The 23,684-nt window shown below is 32.2% G+C and overlaps 2 protein-coding genes across 7 annotated transcripts in view; one reads left to right on the forward strand and one right to left on the reverse strand.

Annotated features, from left to right (window-relative positions):
• The window catches only part of LOC139517250 (leucine-rich repeat-containing protein 74B-like), a 41,694-nt gene extending 27,114 nt beyond the window's left edge, over positions 1-14,580 (reverse strand). The window contains exons 1-6 of one of the 6 annotated variants that reach the window (XM_071308086.1): positions 14,410-14,580; positions 11,351-11,519; positions 8,150-8,331; positions 7,439-7,546; positions 6,956-7,049; positions 6,129-6,178 (exon numbers count right to left, since the gene is read on the reverse strand). In XM_071308086.1, coding sequence (XP_071164187.1) covers positions 6,129-6,178; positions 6,956-7,049; positions 7,439-7,546; positions 8,150-8,331; positions 11,351-11,519; positions 14,410-14,508 — 702 coding nt within the window. In that variant the 5' untranslated portion in view covers positions 14,509-14,580. Of the gene's footprint in view, positions 1-6,128; positions 6,179-6,955; positions 7,050-7,438; positions 7,547-8,149; positions 8,332-8,424; positions 8,894-11,350; positions 11,520-12,138; positions 12,228-14,409 lie in introns of those variants that run through there. The other 5 variants (XM_071308085.1, XM_071308088.1, XM_071308087.1 and 2 more) reach the window with 5 other exon arrangements.
• Positions 14,581-17,019: 2,439 nt separating this feature from the next.
• On the forward strand, positions 17,020-22,959 carry LOC139517254 (uncharacterized). The gene is made up of 4 exons (XM_071308093.1): positions 17,020-17,382; positions 18,573-18,707; positions 21,656-21,746; positions 22,579-22,959. Exons 1-4 carry the CDS (start codon positions 17,045-17,047, stop codon positions 22,828-22,830), a joined length of 816 nt encoding a protein of 271 aa, XP_071164194.1. The 5' UTR covers positions 17,020-17,044; the 3' UTR covers positions 22,831-22,959.
• Positions 22,960-23,684: the final 725 nt, after the last annotated feature.

A 23,684-nucleotide genomic window follows, 5' to 3' on the forward strand; every position in this document is an offset into this window, starting at 1 on the left:
GCAAGCCTCGATGTAAAGCACACGCTTCACATGAATAAGGAGAGTTTTACAAATAATGTGAATACACAGATCCTCCATCCTATTTATATTTTGCTGAAAATGTTGCAATGTTCATCATTTCTGTTTTGATTCTGCTAACAACATTCCATTTTTTCTTTAATTCCGATTTATATATGTGGAACCCGCAATAAAAATAGATGGCCTCAATGATTTAAACGCAACGCAAAAAATTCCGTTGACCCTGAATTCAACGGATCGATAATAGCATCATCACCATCAACAAAATGTTTACCGTTATCTTTGTGAAATTTCAGTTATATAGTTCTTTAATTAGAGAAATTTTGGTAAGTATTACTTATTAATGTTAAGGTTCTACTGATGTGCTCCTCTAGACCTTTTTGACGGTCCGTTTTATCCCATTTATCTCAATATTATCTCCGATGACAGTAATGTCAACCCGACCTATTCGTGTCAAAAGTGAAAATCGCATCGATTTATTGAACTAATTTCTTCTTAAACTGTGCATGCATTATTTCTGTATTATATGATAACCAATCACATTCACGTTGCATGTTTGCATGAAAATGGTCATGTATTAGTGAATTGTAAGGGCGATGCAACTTGAGGTCAGTGCGCGATCACGTGACATTATTATTTGTAAACAAATTTAAAACATGCTCCCCGCGTAACACGTGTCTGAATTATCCTTTCAAAGTGTTATGAATCTTTCAATCACTATTTTATGAAATATTTCTAGGTTTGCATATCAGTAGTCAAAGTGAATTAAACGTAGTTCTTAGTTGTGTTTTTTTTATATAGAATTAGAAGATAAATCTACATAAGGGGGTCTCATTGGAGGGGGGGGGGGGGTGGTGTTCTGATCCCAGATCCCACTTACTGTTTTGTCAGATTCCCATATCCCGCTTACACTATGTACATGAGCAATTTTCATTTTTTTGTCATTTCCGGGGTCCTGCAGAACCCCATTTCCCGTTTTCACGACAGACCTCATTTCCCGTTTTCATGACACAATAATTTGACTTTCACGTTACACGCTTGCGAAAAATTGTCAATATTGGTCACGCTTAGACCCAATGAGAACCACACACTAGTCAGTATTTAACTTCACCCAAAAAGATGACTCAACTTCCCTCTATATTTAAAACCTGCATACTAATTTAAATAGCATTTGCTCCCCTTGAACACTATTTGGCCCCTTCCGTGTCATTTCCCTTTAAATTTGCTGAAAAGTCATACTTTAAGTCCATTTACAGTAACGGCTAATATTTGATTTTACCATCTTAATTTCAATTTTCATATTGAACACATTTGACCATTCAATATGAGTTCCCATGTATTTTTGTCATATATGAAGGAGGTTTTAGGTCATGTTTTCCTAAACACCTTATTGCTATTTGTCTGTCTGGATTGTTAAAACCACAAAATCAAATATTGATGAATATGCAAGTTTTCAACAATCCCGGAACATTAACAAAGATGTGTGTGAGAGGGTGAAAATTACCCTTCTGATGTACTGATATTTTTAGCACCCCAAGTAAGAATCTAACTCAGGACTTTCAGCACTGTAGCCATCGGTCTTAACCACAAGATCACGAACTCACATTTGATGAACTAATTTCTTCTATATTAACTGTACGTGCATAAATTCTGTATTATTTGATAACCAATCACATTCACGTTGCATGTTTGCATGATAATGGGTTCTGTATGAGTGAACTGTAGTGTATTGCAAAATTAATGCAAATTGTGACGTCAGTGCGCCTTCACGTGACATAATTATTTGTAACCAAACCGGCTTCTCATGTAATGATACGGTTTATTTCGTCCTCTGTGATATTTTATCCTGAGGATAATTTGTCCCGGTAATTTTTTTCCAGGCATGGTATTTCATTTCACAGGTTGATTTTTCCCAGAGGAGTGAAAATCTATCAGATTTCTGTGTTATGCGGATAGTATGTACGGGTATATATTTGCCGTATTATATTTCACAGAACCGTGTGAAAAAGAGTCCCATTAACTACTATGTAAGTTACTCTCAATCAATATATACCTGACTATAATTATAAAATGTTTACAAAGGTAAGCAACTGTCTAGGGCCAGGTAAGGGAGGGGAAAAATTAGTATTAGTACTATTTCGCAGAACGATAAACAGATGCATAGACAGACCAAGGGGGTGGGGGAAATTTAGCTTATGACATATATGTAAGAAATCATTGAAGCTTGATGGGAGTGGGCAACCCTCTGGTCCATCAGAGCCCCCCTTTTTGAAAAGTTCTGGATCTGCCACTGAGATTTGCAGGTTTTCTTAGTAAAGATACCTTAAAATATCACAAACTGTGTGCTTTCCAGACCATAGTTTACATTTTTTTTCATATTTTGCCGTGTCAAAATGACCTAAATTTAAAGGACAGTATATAGACCCAAAAATGGTATATCACATTCTACACATCAAGATTTTAGCAGGAAAGACTGCCATTGGAGTTTTTAACCATTGTGACTTTTTAATTTGATCTACTCCACTAATTAAAGTCGTTGAAGTAGAATATTTAATGTAGGTTTGTCCACATTTTGGTATATATTAATACATGTTTAGAAATAATGTTGAGCCTGTTCCTAGATGCCTGTTATAGACTTCAATATTTATTGTTTATTGAAAATAAATGGAATCAATTCTTTCAGAAAAGTTTAATTCTATGGAAATGTATCCCCCCTTTTATAAGTTGAAAAGGCTACATAGAGGTCAATATACAGTCTCCAACAGAAAACCAAAAAAGGAAAAATAAAGTGAATTTTGGAGAATTATTAAATGTACATGCATTTGAAATATTTAAGATATATTGTTTCAATTTTTTTAGTTCTAGGTTCCACATAACTACCATTTTAGAAAACGATTTCAATGCTAAGTCTATTAGAGGGATATTTGATTTTCATTGGTTGTAAATATGGAATCTTATTCAGTGGCAAAGGAAATAGACACTGACAAGTCTTAGATAACATTTTATATAGTTTTGAATTTTTCTTCGTCAGTTGACTAAAATTAGATGGAGGTGTGTTCTAATTTCCAACAGAGGAGCAATCAACCTATATCAATATGTGCATGAAGCAAATTGATAGTTGCTAGATACTGAATGATTATATCCACAATAAAGGTTTAACCTGTGCATATATACTTAAAACAAGATAAAAAAAAGTCATGTCTTTTTCAGGACTTCTGAATCCAATCATGTAGTATGGAATGTTATTGAGATATGGTTTTGGTGGATGGATGGTCATGAAGGACCTGTAGTACAAAGTATATCACTGGATTTAGCTCTTTGTCTAAGTGTATTATTAAAGTACTTTGCTTTGAGCTCAGTTCATTGTTATGCAATTCATTCTTTGTGAAATTAAGATTTGACAGACAACTCTAATGGACAAGGATTTGTCAAAGTAGTATCATCTCTATGTACAATGTAAGTATTCAGGAGATAAAAGCATTCTATTTTGATTTGAACCATACATTTTATAAAAAAAAGTGGGAACAAATTTACCGGACAATGCTACTCCCACTACTAGCAATATGATGCTAGGTTGTTTTAATACATCTGTATTGCCTGCTGATGACTCGGCCCTGAGTGTAAACGGTCCTTAAATTAGGAGGGAAAAAAATTATAAGGCCTATCCAGTCTAAGGGAGCTACCATTTGATTTTTATGGGGGGAGCTAGGATGAAATTTGAAAAAAAAGGCAGGACAGGATTTTGAGTTAAAAAAAAAGGCAGGATGAGTAACTTGGCAAAAAAAAAAAGGCAGGATGACAATTGTTGTAAAAAAGTCAGGATAAGCTAAGAAAAAAAGAGGCAGGACCGAATAGACTGAAAAATAAAAAGGCAGGACAGAGATTAAAAAAAAAGGCAGGACAAAATTTTTCATCCTAGCCCCCCCCCCCCCCCCCATAAAAATCAAATGGTAGCTCCCTAATCGATTTCTAAAACTATACTTCATTGCACATGTTCAACATTTTTATACAACCACAAAAAATTTGGGGTCGTAAATTGGTATCCTGTCCGAAAGATGGTTTCTGGATAATAACTTTATTATAAGTCAACAGAAATCAACAAAATCATAACACAACGTTTATAACCACAAAAGGAAGCTTGGGATTGATTTTGGGGGTTATGGTCCCTAAGGTTTAGGAATAAGGGGTACAAAGGTGCCCAAAACAAGCTTTAATCTAGTGTCGGTTTAAAAAGTTGTGTATAAGTATTTCAATTGTTCTGAAATTGTACCACAATGTTTAATACCATAAGTAGAAGGTTCGGATATATTGTGTGGGTTATGGGACAAACAGTCTAATAATTACGGACCAAAAACAAACATTTTTGTAAATTCAAGACCCTTAATTGGAGTTTGTCCAGAATGGTTCTTGAATTACCTAATACCAATGCTTTATGAAATCTTCTTTGAAAATTGGAGTTATCTTTCTTTGTTCAGTCAACTTAAATCAATTATACAATATACAATGCAATATTCACTTTATTACCAACTGATAAATTAAAGCAGTCTCATTAATAACCATTCAGTGATTGCAAGCACTTTCTAGGGTATGCCCTTTTACAAATGGAAAAATTATACATTTGTTTAGTTTCTGATCTCTTAACTGAAGTTTGTCTCCTCTAAATGTTTCTCATTTCAGAAATTAAAAAGAAAATTTCTTTAGATATTTTTGTTTGAAAGGATTAATATTCAGCAGCATAGTGAATTGCTCCTAACACAAAAGCAAAACAAATATTTAAGTTCTGACATTAGACCACATTCATTCTGTGTCAGAAACCTAAGCTGTGTCATCTATTTAATCACAATTCAAACTCAGAGCTGTTTCCAGCTTGAATGTTGTGTCAATACTAGCCCCAACTGTTCAGGCTTCGACCTCTGCAGTCGTATAAAGCTGGGCTCTGCGGAGCATCTGGTCCATTCATTTGTTTATTTTTCAATTTGTGTGAATTAACATAGTTACAGTAAATGCTAATTACTGCACTTTCATACCACAACAAATATTGTATTGGTACATGTATCACTCAAATGTGTATCCATATAACAAAAAAAAATGAAAAGGAATAATTTTGCATTACCTTTTGAATACTATGACTTTTTAGATATGTAGACATATTAAGACTCATTAGTAGATGTTGATAATATTGGCTTAAAATGCTTGAAATTCTATCAGATTACTTTTGGAGCAGTTATGAGTTTTGAAATTAGAAAGATCATATCATATGCAACAAGTGTAGTAAGTTTCAAGTTGATTGGAATTCAGCTTCATCAAAAACTACTTTGACCAAAAACTTTAACCTGAAACTCCCACTTCCATTTTCTATGTTCAATGGACCGTGAAATTGGGGTCAAAAGTCTAATTTGGCTTTAAAATTAGAAAGATCATATCATAATGAACATGTGTACTAAGTTTCGAGTTGATTGGACTTCAGCTTCATCAAAAACTACCTTGACCAAAAACTTTAACCTAAAGCGGGACAAACGAACGAACGGACCCACAGACCAGAAAACATAATGCCTATCTACTATTGTAGGTGGGGGCATAAAAAATTTAATAAATAACACTCATAATGCTCAGATTGGTTGTCATCGTGCAACATAGTTAATAACACCATATAGAAAAAACATAGAACTCATTTTGTCATAAGACACTGTCAAACATCCATACATACTATCCACACTCATCTGTGTCCACACTTGTAATATTATCAATAAAATAATTTTGACTTGGCTATGGCTTTACACACATGGTAACGTTACATATAGATGAATGAGTATAAACTTTTATTGCTTGGTATTAATGATTTTCAGAAATCAAAGATTATCGACATTGACAAACTATAGTTTTAGATAAAACCGGTGGAAAACATCTTCCGGTAACCAACTTTTATACTTCTTATACATGTCAACATACACATTTTTTTTTACACATATCAATTTTAAAGTGAACAGTAACTGGTTTGTATTATTTATAAATCACATATATACCTTTTTTCAATGGCAGATTAGAATAAACGAACGAAAGCAAGGCCATTTGTTTCGTGTAACTGAAGTTTGAAACATCAGGTTACGTACCTTCATTACTTGACCAAATATAATGGAATCTTCATCTTTGAAGCCATTTCCTTGGGAAAGAAACAAAATACATTAAAAGGTGAAAGATATATTTGCACAATTTCGTATTTTAAAAATATGCAATAAAAAGTACACGACAATACATCAATACTTTTTATTTTGCCTTTCTAAGTGATATTAGAGGGGGGATAGGAGGGGTTCTAATCACGAAATCCCGGGCTTAAAAACACGAAATCCCGAGGTCCAGAATTTAAATAATTTTTTAAATCCCGACATCCCGAAATTAGAAAAAAGAAATCCCGGATCCCGAAAGGGTCAATCCTGAAATCCCGAGCTTAAAAACACCCGATCCCTGAGTCCCGATAAAGGTCCTATCCCCCTGATATAATGCTATGCCAATAAGATAGTATCCTCGACGACAAACAAAATATGATCCTCGCCAGTCGATAAGTTTCTATATTAAAACAATGTGTCGTCCACAGTCCAGAAAATTTGCGAACACAATTAAGAGACCGTGAGAGATCTACCATCAACGCCGTATTCTGGGGCATGCCCAAAAACGCACAAGAGTTTTCTTGAGGTCTCAATCCTCCATTTCATTTTGTAAAATTTGCACAGTAACGTCTGTGTATTAAAAGGACAGTTTTTTCGTTTTCAGCCATAATGCTTGTTCAAATAAAATGTACAAAATATCAACAAATATTTTACAAATGATTATGAAACAAGATATTCCGAAAGACATTAAACTATTAGAAGTGTTTTTATTTTACTTTTTAAGAAACTTGACAATTTAGACCTACATTATATGTTTATAATATTAGATTTACCTGACAAAGATAGTGTCTGCAAAGTGGGATGTTCACGTAGAAACTCTTTCAATGCAACTGCTCCTGCAGTATGTAATTTGTTTTCAGCTAAATTCTATGAAATAAACATTTTTAATATTAAACGATATAAATTATATAATATGTAGCATCGTTGAACTAATTCATCAACTTTAAGTTTTCTTTCGACTTCTTGTTTTAGAATTATAAATCCAGTCAATGATGACATCCATTTTTTTTCAATTTTGAATTACTTTTATTACCATTTTCAAGTCTTTCTACACATATTATAGTGGCTGGTAATTGTCCCAGTGTTTGTTGCTTTTATATTATTATATAAGTTTCAATTAACAAATGACAACATTTTTAGAGAGCCATCATCCTTTTTAGTGTAGTTTAAATATTGATATCGCTTTCAACGAAATGTGAAGCGGTTACCGAACAATAGCCTATGCTATAGCATCATTTCAGAAGTATATGTATTACCAAAGAGTTCAATGATGAATTTCCATGCAAGGCGTCAACCAATGATTGTATACCTTTAGCTCCCATATCATTTCCAGCCAAGTCTAGAACTGTTATGGAGTCATGAAGCTGTCAAGTAAGAAACGTATACAAAATAATATACACCATTAAACATACAAGAAATTATGCCAGAAAACGAAATTTACTGTGGCAACTAAACGCGAAACAAAATGCGTATTATATGAAATTAATGATAAACATTGCTGTTTTACTTAAGATTTTATAAAATAAACAACTATTAAACAACGTTATATATATACATATTAGGGTCTTCAATGCAGCGATGAAAAAAAACTCTCACACCCTAAGGCGTGCTTCTGCTGGCCCCTAAACATAATCATATAATCCAATAATGTAATGTATACAAGTTCAATGATAATGGACGTCAAATCAAACTCCGAAATATACACAAAAAACTAAATTTTAAAATAATGCAAGAATAACAAAGGCCAGAGGCTACTGACTTGGGACAGTCGCAAAAATGCGACGTGGTTTGACATGTTTTTCAAGATCTCAACCCTCTCCCTATACATCTAGCCAATGTAGAAAAAAAAAACACACAACAATACGCAGAGTAAAACTCAGATCAAAAGTTCGAGTCCGATGTCAGAAAAGGTAACAAAAGAAACTAAACAAAATGACAATGATACATAAATTAACAAATATGTATACCATTAATGGTGTGGCTAGTGCCTGCACACCCTGTGTTCCCAAGTTATAGTTAGGAAGAGATACATTATGTGTGTCTGGTGTCTCCAAGTATTGTCTTACAGGTACCACTTTGAAACGGTTACAGGCTTTTTCATACATTTTCTGCATAACTTTTGGTCTTTCCAATTTTTGTTTTCTCTTTTCTACGAAATAAAAAATATTTGTAAGGAAAGGACTAAAACAAATATCTTAAACACTTTTTATTTGATGTCACCTATTAATTAAAAAAACCTTACCTTCCGATATAATCAAAAGAGTATCCTCAGAAGACAAAAATGGAGTTGTAAGAGTACGTATTATATTTAAATTCCAATCCATTTTACTCAGAAACAATCTTCTCTCTACCAGTCGATTATTTACTTTTAGACTTGCTTAAAGTTCAACGCTTCATAAAGCATTCAAACAATAATGAAATACATGCAACAACGAAGCTGAATATAGCGTACAATAGTTTCGTTCAATATTTCGATCTAGGATTACATTGAATTCTGAGATGAAGAAAACTGTATTTAAATTAGAAATTGACTGTACAAACAGTTCACGTATATGTAATCTGAGAAATGACATTTTGTCGACCTTGTTGAAGGTTTGTTGTTTCTTAAGAAAACAATAAAACTGATCAAATATTTATGTGTTTGTATATTTATAAACCAAAAAAATGAAAGACACATTTCTTGTAAGTTTGCTTCTTAAGTACGGAAGTGCGATAGTCAATCAATATAAAAACATGATTTTCTTTTTAAAATGTTCGCTAATCCTCAGCTTAACAAGATTACACTGTACACAAAAATACTTGTTTCTTTTAATTTCGACTACTTAAAACCAAGACCACGTAAGAAGATTAGATAGCGATGAGTAGAATACATGCATGCGAAAATGAAATTTAAGGTTTACAGTTATATTAGTATGCAAAATGGGTTTTAAAATGTAACATATATTGAAAAGACTTTCAATGTAGTTAATTTGCTTATCTCTTTCATCCTGTCGAGCATTTGAACTATGAAAACATTTTTGTCAAACATATAGATTTTAATGATATCAAAATGCATGTCATATACACCTTTTTAAATAAATAAATAACGTATAGATTTTTTCCTAAGCTATAGAATGAGCTATATATCACGTAAAAATTATCCATATAAGATCGATTTCTGTGTAGGAAAATGCCAATTAGCATACTCAATTCTTGCTATTTGTGGCTATTTAAGTATTTGTTTTCATTTGATGGCAGTTTGAATAGTAATTGAAACGTATTATTGTGTTTGTCAAAATCGTTCCGGATTTCCGTTGGCTTTTTCTACTACCAAATCTGCTGTAATAGCAGAACAATTTAAAAGTATTTTATATTGAATTTCCTCGTAATATTGTAGTTTGATGTTCTTTTCGCTGCTTGATTCGAGTACTTATACGAGTACAATATATACGTTACAAGGTTAGAAAATAAAACCATATATATAAAAAATAATATTTTATTTCATTAAAGGTCACATATATAATATGGTAATAGTAACAGTCATATTTTTTTTTATATTTGGGAAAAACAATGCATTATAATCATGATAATATGTGTTTATTCAGGTGCCTGCATCTAAAAAGATTTAAAAAAAAACTGGTCCGGAAGAGGGTCAATCTAAATAAAATTCCGATCTAACAAACATAACGAGAACTGTATTTTAAGAATGCTGTGTTGGGCTTTTGGGTTGTTATTTTTTCTATATGTGTGTGGGGATGGGGTACCAAAAATGATAAATGGGATATGAAAGAGTTAAAAATCGTCTAAAATTTTTAATACATAACGGTCACCCAAATCATGTTAATCCACTGCATGTTGATTTTGATGGTGAAATCAACATTTGATTGGTTGAAACTATCACACGTGACGTCGAACAAAACTTCATATTCCCCTCTGAACATCATATTCCCCTCCGTAGATCGGGACCTCGTAGTATGACGTAATGCGCGGCTAATGTGCATATCGTTTTGAAGGTGTTTTTTTTTATTTATTAAAATAGCGTTCAATAAGTCGTTACTGTGTTTTAATTTATTCAAGCGTTAAAATAAAAAGACTATCAATTTACCTTTGATCCGTACTGTTTATCAATCGGTTTATACCGTGTTTAGCTATTTAAACAAGCAGATAAGAAAACAGAAGTACAAAAATTATTATATTATATTCAGTAAGTAAACGAAGCATAGGCAGTGGAATAAAACATTAATTTCTCTTGGCTTCGAGAGATATGAAGATTTGTTCACCCGAAAAATCACATTTCCCTCGGGCAAAGCCCTCGTGAAATATGAATATTTTTGGGTGAACAAATCTTCATATCTCCCTCAGGAACGGGAAATAAATGTATAATGACGTCCCTTTAACTTTCTAAAAGGAAATGAAGTCAACTTTAACAGTGGGGCCCTTTGCAGTATATGTAAATTTGGAAATTGAAATCAATGTTTTCGTCGAAAAGCGTTTATATAGTTGTCAACTAAACCTAAAAATTCTTAAATATTAGTCAATATTTGAAACATAATTAATCTAATATATTATGATATCCTTCATTTCAAGTCGAATAGTATAGATGGGATCAACATATAGTCAACATGGCTTGAATTATTTAGCGAGAGATCATCATTTATATAGAGGAACGTGTATGAGCTTTTTTTTCTTTCTTCGTGAGAAGCTCGTGTGTGAAGCTTACCAAATACGAATGGAGGATAAATGTGGTTCATATAGGAATGTCGACTGGTTGTTGAAAATGTATCCACAAAAATGTTATTAAATGGGTTGTCAATACAAAATAAAGCATCTAAATGTTTTCTGTTTCAGGGAACTTTTCATTTGAATCCGGTTGAGTTTTATAAGTGTAAAGGGTAGAGAAGTCAAGTGCTTTTATACTATTGCACGATGAGAGTGACTTAGATTGTACGAATATATAATGACAATTTTTTTATCTATATATATACGTTTCACCAACCGTTTAGGTACGACAGTAACTCTGAAGCCCGGCTAACTTACATAATTTGGTTATCCAGTTTTCTTGTGAACTAAAAGAGTAATATATTATTTGGAAGAGAGACCATTACGGTCACTATAGTCACAGTTAACTTATGATATATTTAACCTACTGATTTAGAATATAAACGAACCAAATTTGACTGAAATCTTACCAATAAGTTCATCATCAGGAACATCATGCAGATCTAAATCCTTTGTATTTTGCCTGGAGTTTTCAGTACTATATGGATCTGATTCAGTCTCTCTACGTGATCGTCTTAATCTACTTGATGCGCTTGTTACTGTTCTTCTCCCCTGTCTACTATTCTGTGAAACGGGAGTCTAAAAATAAAATGTAAAGCAATGTAATACATTGAGACATGAAGTTGCATTTCAAATGAAACAGTAAGGTAATGTATACCTACATACGATATAAATCCTGACATCCAGTCCCCGGTCAAGAGAATGACGTTACAAAAAAAGGTGAAAGTATATCTTTGAACTTTAGAAGATGTAGTTTGATTGTCAGAGGGGTCGTGAACCAAAATGACTTGAAATCTTCTTTAAAAGTCATAAACTGTGGAAAAAAGAAAACGTAGGGTGATAAAAAGAAACCTTTATCTAATGTACATAATAGACCTCAGTATCCTTTCTCTGAATATCAAGTTCTTCCTTTTTTCTATAAAGAAGAAGAAGCGGATGATACCAATGAGAGAATAAGGGAACCCAGCAAACTCATGACGAAAAAACGAAAAACGACTTCGCAGTCTACAAAACACTAATACAAAACTGAAGACCGATCAACACGATCGCCAATTCATAAAAGTTGAGAGGAAATTATACTTATTATATCATATATATCATATTATTTCTACATTTGAATACTGTACAAGTCGGTTGTCAATATGTTTGTGAGTAGAATAAAACAAAATGCAAGATATATTAGAATAATTAGACTCACTTCATTTACCTCTGTCATATTAGGATCCTCATTTATCCCTTGTTAGGTAATAGTAATTGTTTTTACCATAAGACTAATATTGTCAAAACAATGAAACAATTGAGTCATTGGTGCATTTGTTCTAGTTATTGTTTCCTACAGATTTCACTTAAAGACAATTTGACAGTTGGTCCATAACACGATTTGATCCACAACAATGGTCACTGTGCTTAAACGGCCGTGGGTAACTTAAGTTACCCACAGCCCAATATGGCGGACTCTAAATTTGTTGAGATGATAGTTGATACGAAATCTACCTTTGGCAGCGTTTTTCATGATCTGTTTAAATATTGATAGGATTTTTGAATAAAGAAATCACTTACCATCACTACAATTTTTTTAATTTTGACTTCACTTTAGCGCAGGGCCAATATTTAAAAAGTGCATAAGAAGTCCGTAACTTATAAGTCAAAAATAATCAGAGTGTCCGTAACTTTATTTTCGGATGTGGGTAACTTTTTTTTTCAAAATTGTAAGATTAACAATTTCAACACTTAAAGGACAATAAACACTATCAAACCCCTTAATTATTACATAGATTTATACAATAACGATATGCTTCAAACTAAACAAGAGAAAACAGCAAACCAGAGTGTCACGGATTTTCCGTTAAATTTTTAAAAATTGTTCCCGGGATAAAACGGGACCTGACGGTACGGCGAAATTAATCTAACATTCCTCTAGCTTAATAGATTGTTCATTGATGAGTCCTTGGCCTGTGTAGCCGCGGAAAAAAATTGATATCCTTTCCTTTAAATGGACGTTGCTGATTGTGAGAAAAAAAATGCCAATATCTACGGAGAAGATGGAAGGCTATATTGTTGATCAGGGGTCAGTTTATTATAGCAATAAAGGTAGATTTAAAATATTCTAAAAGTTTCATTGACCTCAGGGATTCAATAAGATCGGGTATCAAATCATACCTATCTTCTTTAGAGGTTTGGGCTGATTCATCTATGTATTTCTGCTAAGGATTGACCTCCGAACTTGTTCTCTTAAGGTGATTTTCATATGTTCACTATTAATGTAATTTCTACAGATGGAAATGGTGAGATTTATAACCTGCATGTCATGATTTATCATCTAAAACTTAAGCAGTTAACAATCTATTTATAAAGCCAGTAGAATGTAAGATACATTAATTTTGCCGTACAGTACAATTTTCTACATAAGAAAATACCTGTACCATCAGAAAAATCGCAGTTGTTATCCATTTGGTTGAGCTTTGGATTTTTCCATTTGATAAGGGACTTTCCTTTTTGAATTTTCTTCAGAGTTCAGTATTTTTGTAATTTTACTTTTTAATGTCTGTACCAAGGCAGGAATATGACCGTTGTTTTCCATTCATTTGGAGTGTTAAATTGAACTTATGGCTTTGCCATTCCAAAAACATGATTAAGAACTTCCAGTTTGAATATTCCTAGGAGTTCGGTATTTTTGTTATTAATCATTTCTTTTTTTAAATAATTACATCCATGAATAAAGATTTTTTGAAAGTTACTGACATCATGCTGAAGTTACGGACATCCTTATTGGTATAAGGAAAAAAGTTACGGACAAGTTGTTTTGAAGTTACGGACATCATCAGTGATTTGTCAAATCGTGCTGTAATCGTTTATTTTGAAGTAACAAGCCACGTTTTACATTGCAGAGTTTCCCTAAAAGATTTATTTCACTTTTTAATTACCGAACATTTCTTTTGTATTCATGGTATTGTAATTATATAGGAGCAAACTTCCTAACCGAAGCCAGGCGGCTCCATCTTGGGCTGTGGGTAACTTAAGTTACCCACAGCCGTTTAAGCACAGTGAATGGTTTTGTCTGTCAATCAGATTTAAATTCAAATTCTTTCTTTCTTTTATTACGTATTTTTTTTGTATTGTTTCACATTTAGAACTATATTTTTATTCATTTTTTTCTCGATCATTTAAGTTTATTAGGAACAAAGTACTTTTCTAATTGAATCATGAATTTTACAATTTCATATATTCTCATTATACGACAATAAATGCAATTTCATTTAAAATTTTAAGTACTAGGAATGTTTTGAAATGATATGCATTTGTTAAAAATTATATAACCCTCATCTTATGTTTATTATATTTACGCACAACATGATCTTATCATGTATGTGAACTACTATATTTCACTGCTGACCTCCCTACCCCCTATTGAAATATCTTAATCTTTATCTTCCATATGCTAGCATATACATTTGTCAAATATACTTACTTTCAGTATAATACGTCGCTGTCTGGCTTCTCCAGGAGTATAGCTGCTTGGTCTTATTAATGAGCTCAACAATATTACGTGTTTCCCTTCTTTCTCCATTATTTTGATTGAAAAGTTTCGGAAGTTTGTATTGTTAAGTGTGTATTGATTACAAGGATGTCACCGCATACCTTTTATCGCCAAGAGATACTTGTGGAATTGTTTGTTGTTTATCAGTTTAATACCAAACAATCTATATTTTAATAAAGATTAGACAAAATCTGGTCCTGTTATGATGCTTTGTATAGACTGTCGTGTCCTATCTCTTCGTCATCATAATTTAATATATAATTGAACAAACTGGACGGTTTAATAGAAATGATTGAAAGTTATATTTGCGAACTATATTGATAATATAATATACACTATGTCAGATATAACTGCTATACTTATAAATTAAGTTTCATCGTGGAAATGAAATAATTAAAAAAAATCATGATTGGCATATGTTTTCACATAGGTACAGTGGTTGATGTATACAATTTTGAAGGTACAGTGGTTGATGTATACAATTTTGGAGGTACAGTGGCTGATATTATTTGTTTTTCGTAAATTGTGTTGTTGTAATTAAATTAGGCCTTTAGTTTTCTCTTTGAATAGTTTCACATTTTCGTCCTGGAGTCTTTTATAGCTGAACATACCGTATATTTCATTTTTCACTATTGAAAGTCGTATGATGCATAGGTACTTAGAGACAGGACAATTTATTTTTTTGTCCTCCCCCTTTTTTTTTCCAAAATTCATTATTTTTTATTTTGTATTCCATTAATTTCCATTATTTTCGAATGACCGGTTTGGATATTAAACTTGGAATTGATAGTAAATAGCAAATTCAAGTTACCAAGAAACGTCCTATTGTATTTGATGTAGGCTATATAAAATGTTAGTTGATGCCGATGCTGAGAAACTGAATGGTACCGTAAAACAAACCGGGCGTCAAATGTTCGTACCTTGTTAAATGATCGTGCATGGTTATAATATTTTTTTTACGGTATAACCAAGAAAATGTATTTTTTCATATGATGTTTTGAAACTACGCATCTTTAATCAGTCTAGATCAATCTATACAAATAGATTAGACCGTTGGTTTTTCTGTTTTAATGGTTTTACCCTAGTGATTTTTGGAGCCCTTTATAGCTTTCTGTTCGGTGTGAGCCTAGGCTCCGTATTGAAGACCGTACCTTGACCTATAATGGTTTACTTTTATAAATTGCGACTTGGATGGAGAGTTGCCTCACTCATACCACAGCTTCCTATATCTATATAAAGCTGGCGTTCCGGTAGTATGTTGGATTGTGAAAATTTAGATATTTTGAAAATGTTTAAGTTTGAATTTTGTTTGGGAAAAACATTTGCCTCTTGATGTCAAGGTTAGATTCGTAACACAACTTAGATGCATTGTGGTTTCACAGACACTTGTCTCAGACAAAAAAATCCTTTATTTATTTTCTGAGACAAGTGACTGTGTGTTTTGTTCACTTAAATTCATCATTGAAATTGGTAAATATAACAATGGGCCTCGTAATGAAAGACTATGTCAATGTTGCCGCGTGAATATGAAAACCATTGAAAATGAATATCATTTTGTAATGATTTGCACAGCCTATAGACATTTAATTGCGTCTTAGATTTTTGCTTAAGTTTTATTGTTCTTGGCCTAATATGTCAAAATGTTTATCACTTTAAAAAAAGTTCATGAACTTTGATATTAAAACCTGCTTTGTTGTTTGCTATATGATCCTCTGAAATATGATCTTCTTAGAAAACTGGAAACTACGGTCACAATTGGTAAAGTCAGTAGATTATAAGGAAATATGTGTTTGCTATGGGTTTCTTATTGTTCTTATTTTGCTTTCCGTTTTCATTTTTATAAATATCGCTTACTATATAACATATGTTTTTGATCTTATATGACCCTTATATATATGCTGATTTGAAGCGAGAGGTTTAGCGCTTTAAAACCAGGTTTAATCCACCATAGTCTACATTTGAAAATGCCTGTACCAAGTCAGGAATATGACAGTTCTTGTCCATTCGTTTTTTATGTGTTTTGTCCTTTAATTTTGCCATGTGAGGGACTTTCCGATTTGAATTTCCTCTGAGTTCAGTATTTTTGTGATTTTACTTTTTCAAGGCAATAAACTTATTAGTTACAATCATTTCAATTCCCTTTGTTCCCAATCATTATATGGGGAATTTCTTCCCGAGTATCTTCACTACTATTTTCTTTGAAATGATTATTCAAGTAGTCCCATCAGCTGCATAAATATTGAAATAAATAAAAGGGGGGTCATGTGGAGAAAAAAAATATTGTTGAAAGTGAAAGTAGTGATTTGCTATTAAAATGAAAGTAGGGCAGAAGTTAGCCTTCGTTTTTTCTGTTTGATGCGACGCAAACTTTGACCACAAAAAAATCATTATAACCAATGCGAAGAAAAATTGTGGTCTGAGGGCTTATGAGAGTCTTTAGAAAACGAAAAACTGCTGTGTGAATATTGTGTACATGAACTGAGAAAACTTTTTTACAAGGGCACATAACTCATCTTATGAAAATACTAGAGTACTTCCGAAAGTCGTCTGCTCAAACGAAATCGAAATGGGGAAATTTGCCAGAAAAGTTCAAGAAAAGTCAGACAAATACATTCCAATCGTTCTAAATAGTTTGACTATAATATTTTGCATGTGTACCTTCATACCTATAGGATCCGTTAAAAACTATTTTCATGGAGAATGTGTGCTTTATGCCCAACCGGTTCTGACTGCTGTAACACGACCAAATAATTTGACTACAATAACAGTTGACTTAGTGTCATCTGTTTGGGGCGAACTAAGCACCTGTTACTATGTTATATACACGCCTGTTGTGGTCGGAATCTACACCTTTATCTGGCTTTGGTTCCATATTCAGTTGAGAATGTCGATATTTGATGAAGGGTAAGTCCAGTTGGTAACCGGCACTTTAATAGTCGACCTTACTATGAAGTGCCGAAGTGTCTATGATGATGACTAAGAAAATATACAGTGAATCCTTACCATTGACAGTAGTGGGTCTTTGCCCTAGGTTTGTTCACACAGGGATAGTTCGTCCTAAAAATTGGCATAAGTCTTTATGCTCTATTTACAAATGATTTTAAAAAACATATTAATGAGGGGGGCAGGACCTTTTTCTGGATGTTGGGATTGGTTGTTTTTTTAAATTCAGGATTCTGGGACCTCTTTGTCGAATTTCAGGATGTCGTGATTTAATGTTTTTAAATCCGGGACCTCAGGATTTCATGTTTTTAAGCCCGGGATTTCGGGATCCAGACCCCTCCGACCCCCACTCATCAATATAACAGTAAATGATGTTAATGTAACATATACATTCTTTATTGAACTGTATCATAAGTTCACTTCTGTTCTGTTGTACGTACCCAGAGAACTGCAAAGTCACATGAAGGTTTTCATGGAATAAACCTTTATATAGTGCATGTAGTAACTGCATGTGTTACTGTTAATGCAATGAACATGATGAAATACATTGAATGCCAAAAATACAGTTTTAAAAGAGAGGCGAAAGATACCAAAGGATCATTCAAACTCTTTTAAGTTGAAAATTATCTGACAAGGCCATGGTTTATACGCCCCTAAAAAGAAGATGACAAAGACAAACAGACAATCAATAGTGCACAAAACACAACATACATTTTTACATGTAGAAAACCAAAGACTGAGCAACACAAACCGCATCAAAAACTGGGGATGATCACAGCTGCTTCTGAAGGGTAAGCAGATCCTACCCCACATGAGGGAACCTACTGTGTTGCTGATGTTAGTTCAAACCAAGTGGCCTGATTCAGTAGATGATAAGATCACATATATATATGTGAAAAGCACAAACTAAAAAAAAAAAAAAGCAGAAAATATTTCTACTTTTGCCTTATTGCATTTCGAGGCTTCAAGTACTAAAAACAAAGTTGGTGATATGAAAAAAATGTATGCACTTCATATTGTTACAATGTTTTAACTGGTCTCTTATTTTAACCTGTCCAAAGAAAGTATAATATTTTGTATGAATCAGTTTTTATTCATTTACAAAATGTATCGTACATTATTTAAATTTGTTTTCATTTTCTATATTTTAGAAATGTGCTCGCAGCATTTATAATTGGAGGGGTAACAAACATCATACTATTTATTACTCTTTTTGTAACCAGCTGTATTGTAGTGGTTGGCACATCACAATTTTGCAGTAACATTGAAACAGCGCTAAATCACAGGTGAAATAATTTAGCAAGTAGAAAGTAACCAAAGATGTCTATTTTCAACCACAATATTAACACATTTTATAAAACATGGTTATTTTTTTTCTTACTTATCATAGCATACACCATGTGCACTGTAAATACACCAAAGGATATGGTACATACAGTCTCATTATTCTTATGGTGTCTGTTTCAAATGTTTGTTTGCTGTCTGTGATGTGAAATCAACATTAAATGGCATTACATTATTTTCTGAAAAAGTAAATAGTGGTAAAGGCTGATAAAATATCTGTTTAAAAAGAATGAAATATATCTTGCTAGTGATTAATGTGTGTCACACTTTAACATTGAGGTAATAAAACCGACGAAATAGAACTTTTGACATTCGCTTTAAATTTTATGGTTGAAGGCCCTCGGCCTGACTGTCTCTTGGTTGTCAGAAGAAACATTTGGGCAACAAAATCAATCAAAAATTTCTGAACAATCCTATGAAGGACCAAATGATATTAAACTTTGTCCTTGGTAGATTGATAAGTTTATGGTCCTTTTGGAGTTTGGCATTCTCCCAAAAATGTATCACATTTTACATTCCCATTAAGATTTTTACTTGGTCTTTGTACATGTACATGTATATACCCATACATGATGATGTAATCGGGTATTTTTTGGCAAGAAAAGCTGTAAGGTTTCTTTGATTTACCCAGTCTTTATACATTCAGAATGATATGCACAGACTACAGACTAATGAACCTAACCGTTTCATAAATGTTTCTTTAAAGAATTTTTCAAGAAAATGAAAAGAACAAATTGACATTTTGATAAAATGAAATAGAAAGTGGAAAAGATGAATGTGTCAAATAGACAATAACAGTACAAACCTGATCAAAGAGCAGAAAACAGCCCAAGGCAATCAATGGCTCAACAACACAGTTAAAAAAATACACACATGGAGAGGGGGAAAAGGGGAGGGGGGTTAAGCTGGCCCCTAAACAATACTGTATACTACTTGTTTAATTTTGTTTTGTTTTAAGACATTGGGAATTTTCATGAGCTCTTTGTTAAAAACAAAACATTTATTATTTAATAATATATAGTATGAAATTCAAAACAGTGTAGCTGTGGTCATTGATTGACCCATCAAAATCATCCATTGACTGGGACAATTTACGTGAACGTTTGTCTATAACAACCACTGTTCATGACGTACCTACTATAGACATTTAAACTGTGGGGTCAACAAAGGTTTCTTAACGCCTTTAATTATAAAATAATTCGAAAAATTAATCAGGAATAACCTTTGTGTTTTGATTTATATAATTGATATAAATCAAAATATCGTGTTATTTCTGATTAATTTTTCGAATTACTTTATTTAGGTGTTGAGAACCTTTGGTGACCCCATAGTTTAAGTGTCTTTAAAAAGTACATAGTGAGCATTGGTCGTTACATACAAACGTTCACCTAAATTGTCCCAGTCAATGAATGATTTTAATGTGTCAATCAATGGCCACAGCTACACTGTTTTGAATTTCATACTATTTATACCTTTTGTAATTAAATTGATTTTTAAAAGGTTGTAGCTGTCAGATTAATCTATTTGTACCACAGTATAAGGGTCATAACCTTGATGGTGTATTATAAAATATGATATTATATTTTTATGATAGTATATAGTAAACTGATGTAAGTATTTATAAATGCACTAATTCTGTCATGTATGTAACACAATAAGAATGACCAAGATTGGTGTAGATTATATTTTTTATTTTGCTTATAGGTTTCATAAATCCTTAAAAAATTGTGTCATGATCAACTTACATCTCCAGATTTTGCATGAGTAGATCAGGCAAAAAAATATTTTTATCAGTAAATCCTTTGTGAATTTTTTTTCAGCTTTTGCTTCCCATTTTTATTTTTATTTGTATTTATTTTCACAGATTCTTTTTTCTTCTCATTTCCTCTTGCATGATTAAGAAAATTTATGATTTAAAAATAACACTTCTACTCAAGCCACCCTGAAAAGTTTGATGTTGCCTACCCATGCCTTATATGGTAAATGGTAGGTAGGTAGAGTGTTTGGCATACAACATATTAAAGTAAAAATAGTTTTAGACAAGAAAACAATTTTAGCATGGTAAGAGAATAATCTTTTCTTTTTTGATAAATGAAAATATAGGTAGGCAATATAAAACAATATAACATCTTTTTTTAGCCTCATGTATATCCAGCACAGTAAAATATTCATGCATGAACTTCATTTTGCTATAGACATGTATAGTATTTCCTAATACTTTTAACAGTATTAATTGTTAAAAATGGGATAAGCAGATACTTCTGACAATTTGTTATCTGAAAAATATAGTGGAAAACACAGAATATATACTAACTTTAAACTGGTTGTAAATAGCTACTGTAAAGTTGACATATCTTGGATACTTATTTTTTCAGACATCATTTTGTTGACTGTGGTCTTTAATTCTGTCCGAAACTTATACAGTACCAATAACCTGCTTAAAGTTGACATTACAACTTTTATAACTTAAATATTATAACAATAGCTTTCTATCCAGTTTTGATTTTCAATAGCACAGCTTTTATGGTTTTGGAGTAAGGTACAATAAGTATGAACATCTTAAAGATATGCTTAATATTTTAGTAAATCAAACCTTTTGGTATTACTTAATCTTTCTTTTGGTTTAACAAAAGGAAAATCAAAATACCTCATTAACATTGGAAACCCGTAGATTTCAAATATTTTGAAAGTTGTTAATCAATCTCAATCTAACAGTGTAGGATTTAAAAACATATATTTCCCGGAATGGATTAGATCCTCAAAAAATGATTTGAGAGAATGATATAAAAGGATTAGTTTCTGATTCAACTGTCCACTGTCTATTCAGTTAGTAGATAAAGGCTCATTTTAATTTTTAAGAATGTAATTGATTTATAATTATCTATTTTAGATATGATTGTTCAGAAGTTGAAGATTTGGTTTGGTCAGTTTATACAGATGGAAGAACACATTCTTTCTATAGATATCTACAGCTAGGACAAGTAAGACTACATCATATTGTATACACATATTTTCTTTTGTCAAGTTCTCCCTTCAAAAGTCTAGATGCTCTGACATTGTATGATCGTCACGATAGAATGTTAAAACTTTTGAAATAATTCACTAGTTTCATTGTTGTCAACAATGATTTTTATTATAGTTGATTAGATACATGTTTTAAAGTCATGTAGAATTATCAATACATATTAAATAGTCCTGCTAAAGTGCTACTTGTTGACTTCATCTTGAGTCATGACATACTGTGGATTCATCATTATTCGTTGGATTCCAATTTAAGTGGGTTTCATGGGTACAGTTGAACTTGAATTCAAATGTTCAACGAATTACAAATTTTATATAGGCTTTGTATGCAGAGATTGGCAAAACCACGAAATCAAATATCCATGAAAATGCAAGTTTTTTCTCAATCCACCAAAAATGGCAAAATTGATACCCACGAAAATAAATGTATCCACAGAATGTAAGTTTTGGGGTTTTATGTCCTCATTGAATGAAGACCACTGTGAAGGCAATGTTACTATAAAGAACAGCAATAAATCATTAATTAATAACTGGGATAGTTATCTTATGTACCTTTCAGTACCACATATCTTTTTTTTCTAATTGTGTAAAGAATCGGATCACTTAAGAACAATTGTTGCATGGCCATTGCAGTTTTATGTCGCTCCTACCAAAGTAGGTTGTTGCCTCCATCTGTCCAGTATTGTAGGTTGAAGTCTTGGTTTGAAATATTTAACAATGAAGTTGTGGTCACATCAACTTGAAACATAGTGCATGAACATGCTCATAATTTTCATTGTTTGTTTGTTACAGGCTGGTAGTTGGATAACACTGGCAATATTGGCTGTCCATATTGTTTTCCATTTCAAGAAAGGAATGCAGTTATTGCCAAGTAGAAATGACAATAGTAGTGAGACTGAGAGTATTATCTCTGATGATGAATGTGATGCTGCATATCAACATCATGATATTAATGATGAAACAGGTTCAGTCCGATTTCACCACACGAGTAGCAAGAATAAAAGCTTTAAGAGAAGTGATGAGTCATTCCTTCTACCTCTTTGATAATGTTTATCAACTTGCATGTATTATATAAGAATGTGATGATTGCATAAATACTATTTATTATTTTTAACTTGTATCTACAAATTAAGAGCAGAATTATTGTATACACATGCTTTTATGCTTTGTTTCCATGCCCAATGGATTCACATCATTACAAAAAACTCTGGATTTGTTAGATTTATTAAGTCCCCTTGAAGTCAAGTTTACATAAAAAATAGAGTTCCTAGTTCATCACTGCAATACGGTCTGTAAATTAAGATACTTTACATGCATTAGATATATTGTAGAAGAATATATCCTTTATTTATGAATATGAATAGAATGTTGCATTAGAAAACTCTGAGATAGTTTTTCAACTATTTTTTTCAACGTTGAAGTACTTAGTTGATTACTTCCCCCTGTTACTTTAAATATACAAAAGTAAACTGTTTGAAGTATTGCAAGAAATAGAATCATCTTAATTTGTGGAGATGGTAAAATGTTCAATATCTAAGTTAAAATTATTACATCTTGCTGCTGCATAAATGTTATGATTAAATGAAATTAATTAAAATGCTCATATTCACCATTAAAATACATTTCTATTGTATTGCTGCAATAAACTTGTAAGACTTTCATAACAACAACTCAACTTGCTCAAGCAGTTGTGCATTTTTCATATCTCGATTAACATTAGAGTCAATTTATTCCTCAGACATTTTTAACAGGTATATAATAGAGGCATAGGTTAATTTTGTTCTCAAATATCAGCCTTTTCACAATGTTTCTAATATTATTCAAAGACACACATTCCTTAAAATTGCTAAAATGAATTTGCATAATACTCACTTTCCATAAGACATTTTTCAAATCAA

The sequence above is a fragment of the Mytilus edulis genome, chromosome 3 (assembly GCF_963676685.1).
Source record: "Mytilus edulis chromosome 3, xbMytEdul2.2, whole genome shotgun sequence".
Taxonomy (NCBI): domain Eukaryota; kingdom Metazoa; phylum Mollusca; class Bivalvia; order Mytilida; family Mytilidae; genus Mytilus; species Mytilus edulis.

Bases quoted from the DNA above. Each gene is read 5' to 3' on its own strand.
- LOC139517254 (XM_071308093.1), top strand. From the start codon at position 17,045: ATGGGGAAATTTGCCAGAAAAGTTCAAGAAAAGTCAGACAAATACATT. The intron at 18,708-21,655 runs GTGAAATAATTT...TATCTATTTTAG, and splicing joins GAAACAGCGCTAAATCACAG to ATATGATTGTTCAGAAGTTG. The intron at 21,747-22,578 runs GTAAGACTACAT...TGTTTGTTACAG, and splicing joins GATATCTACAGCTAGGACAA to GCTGGTAGTTGGATAACACT.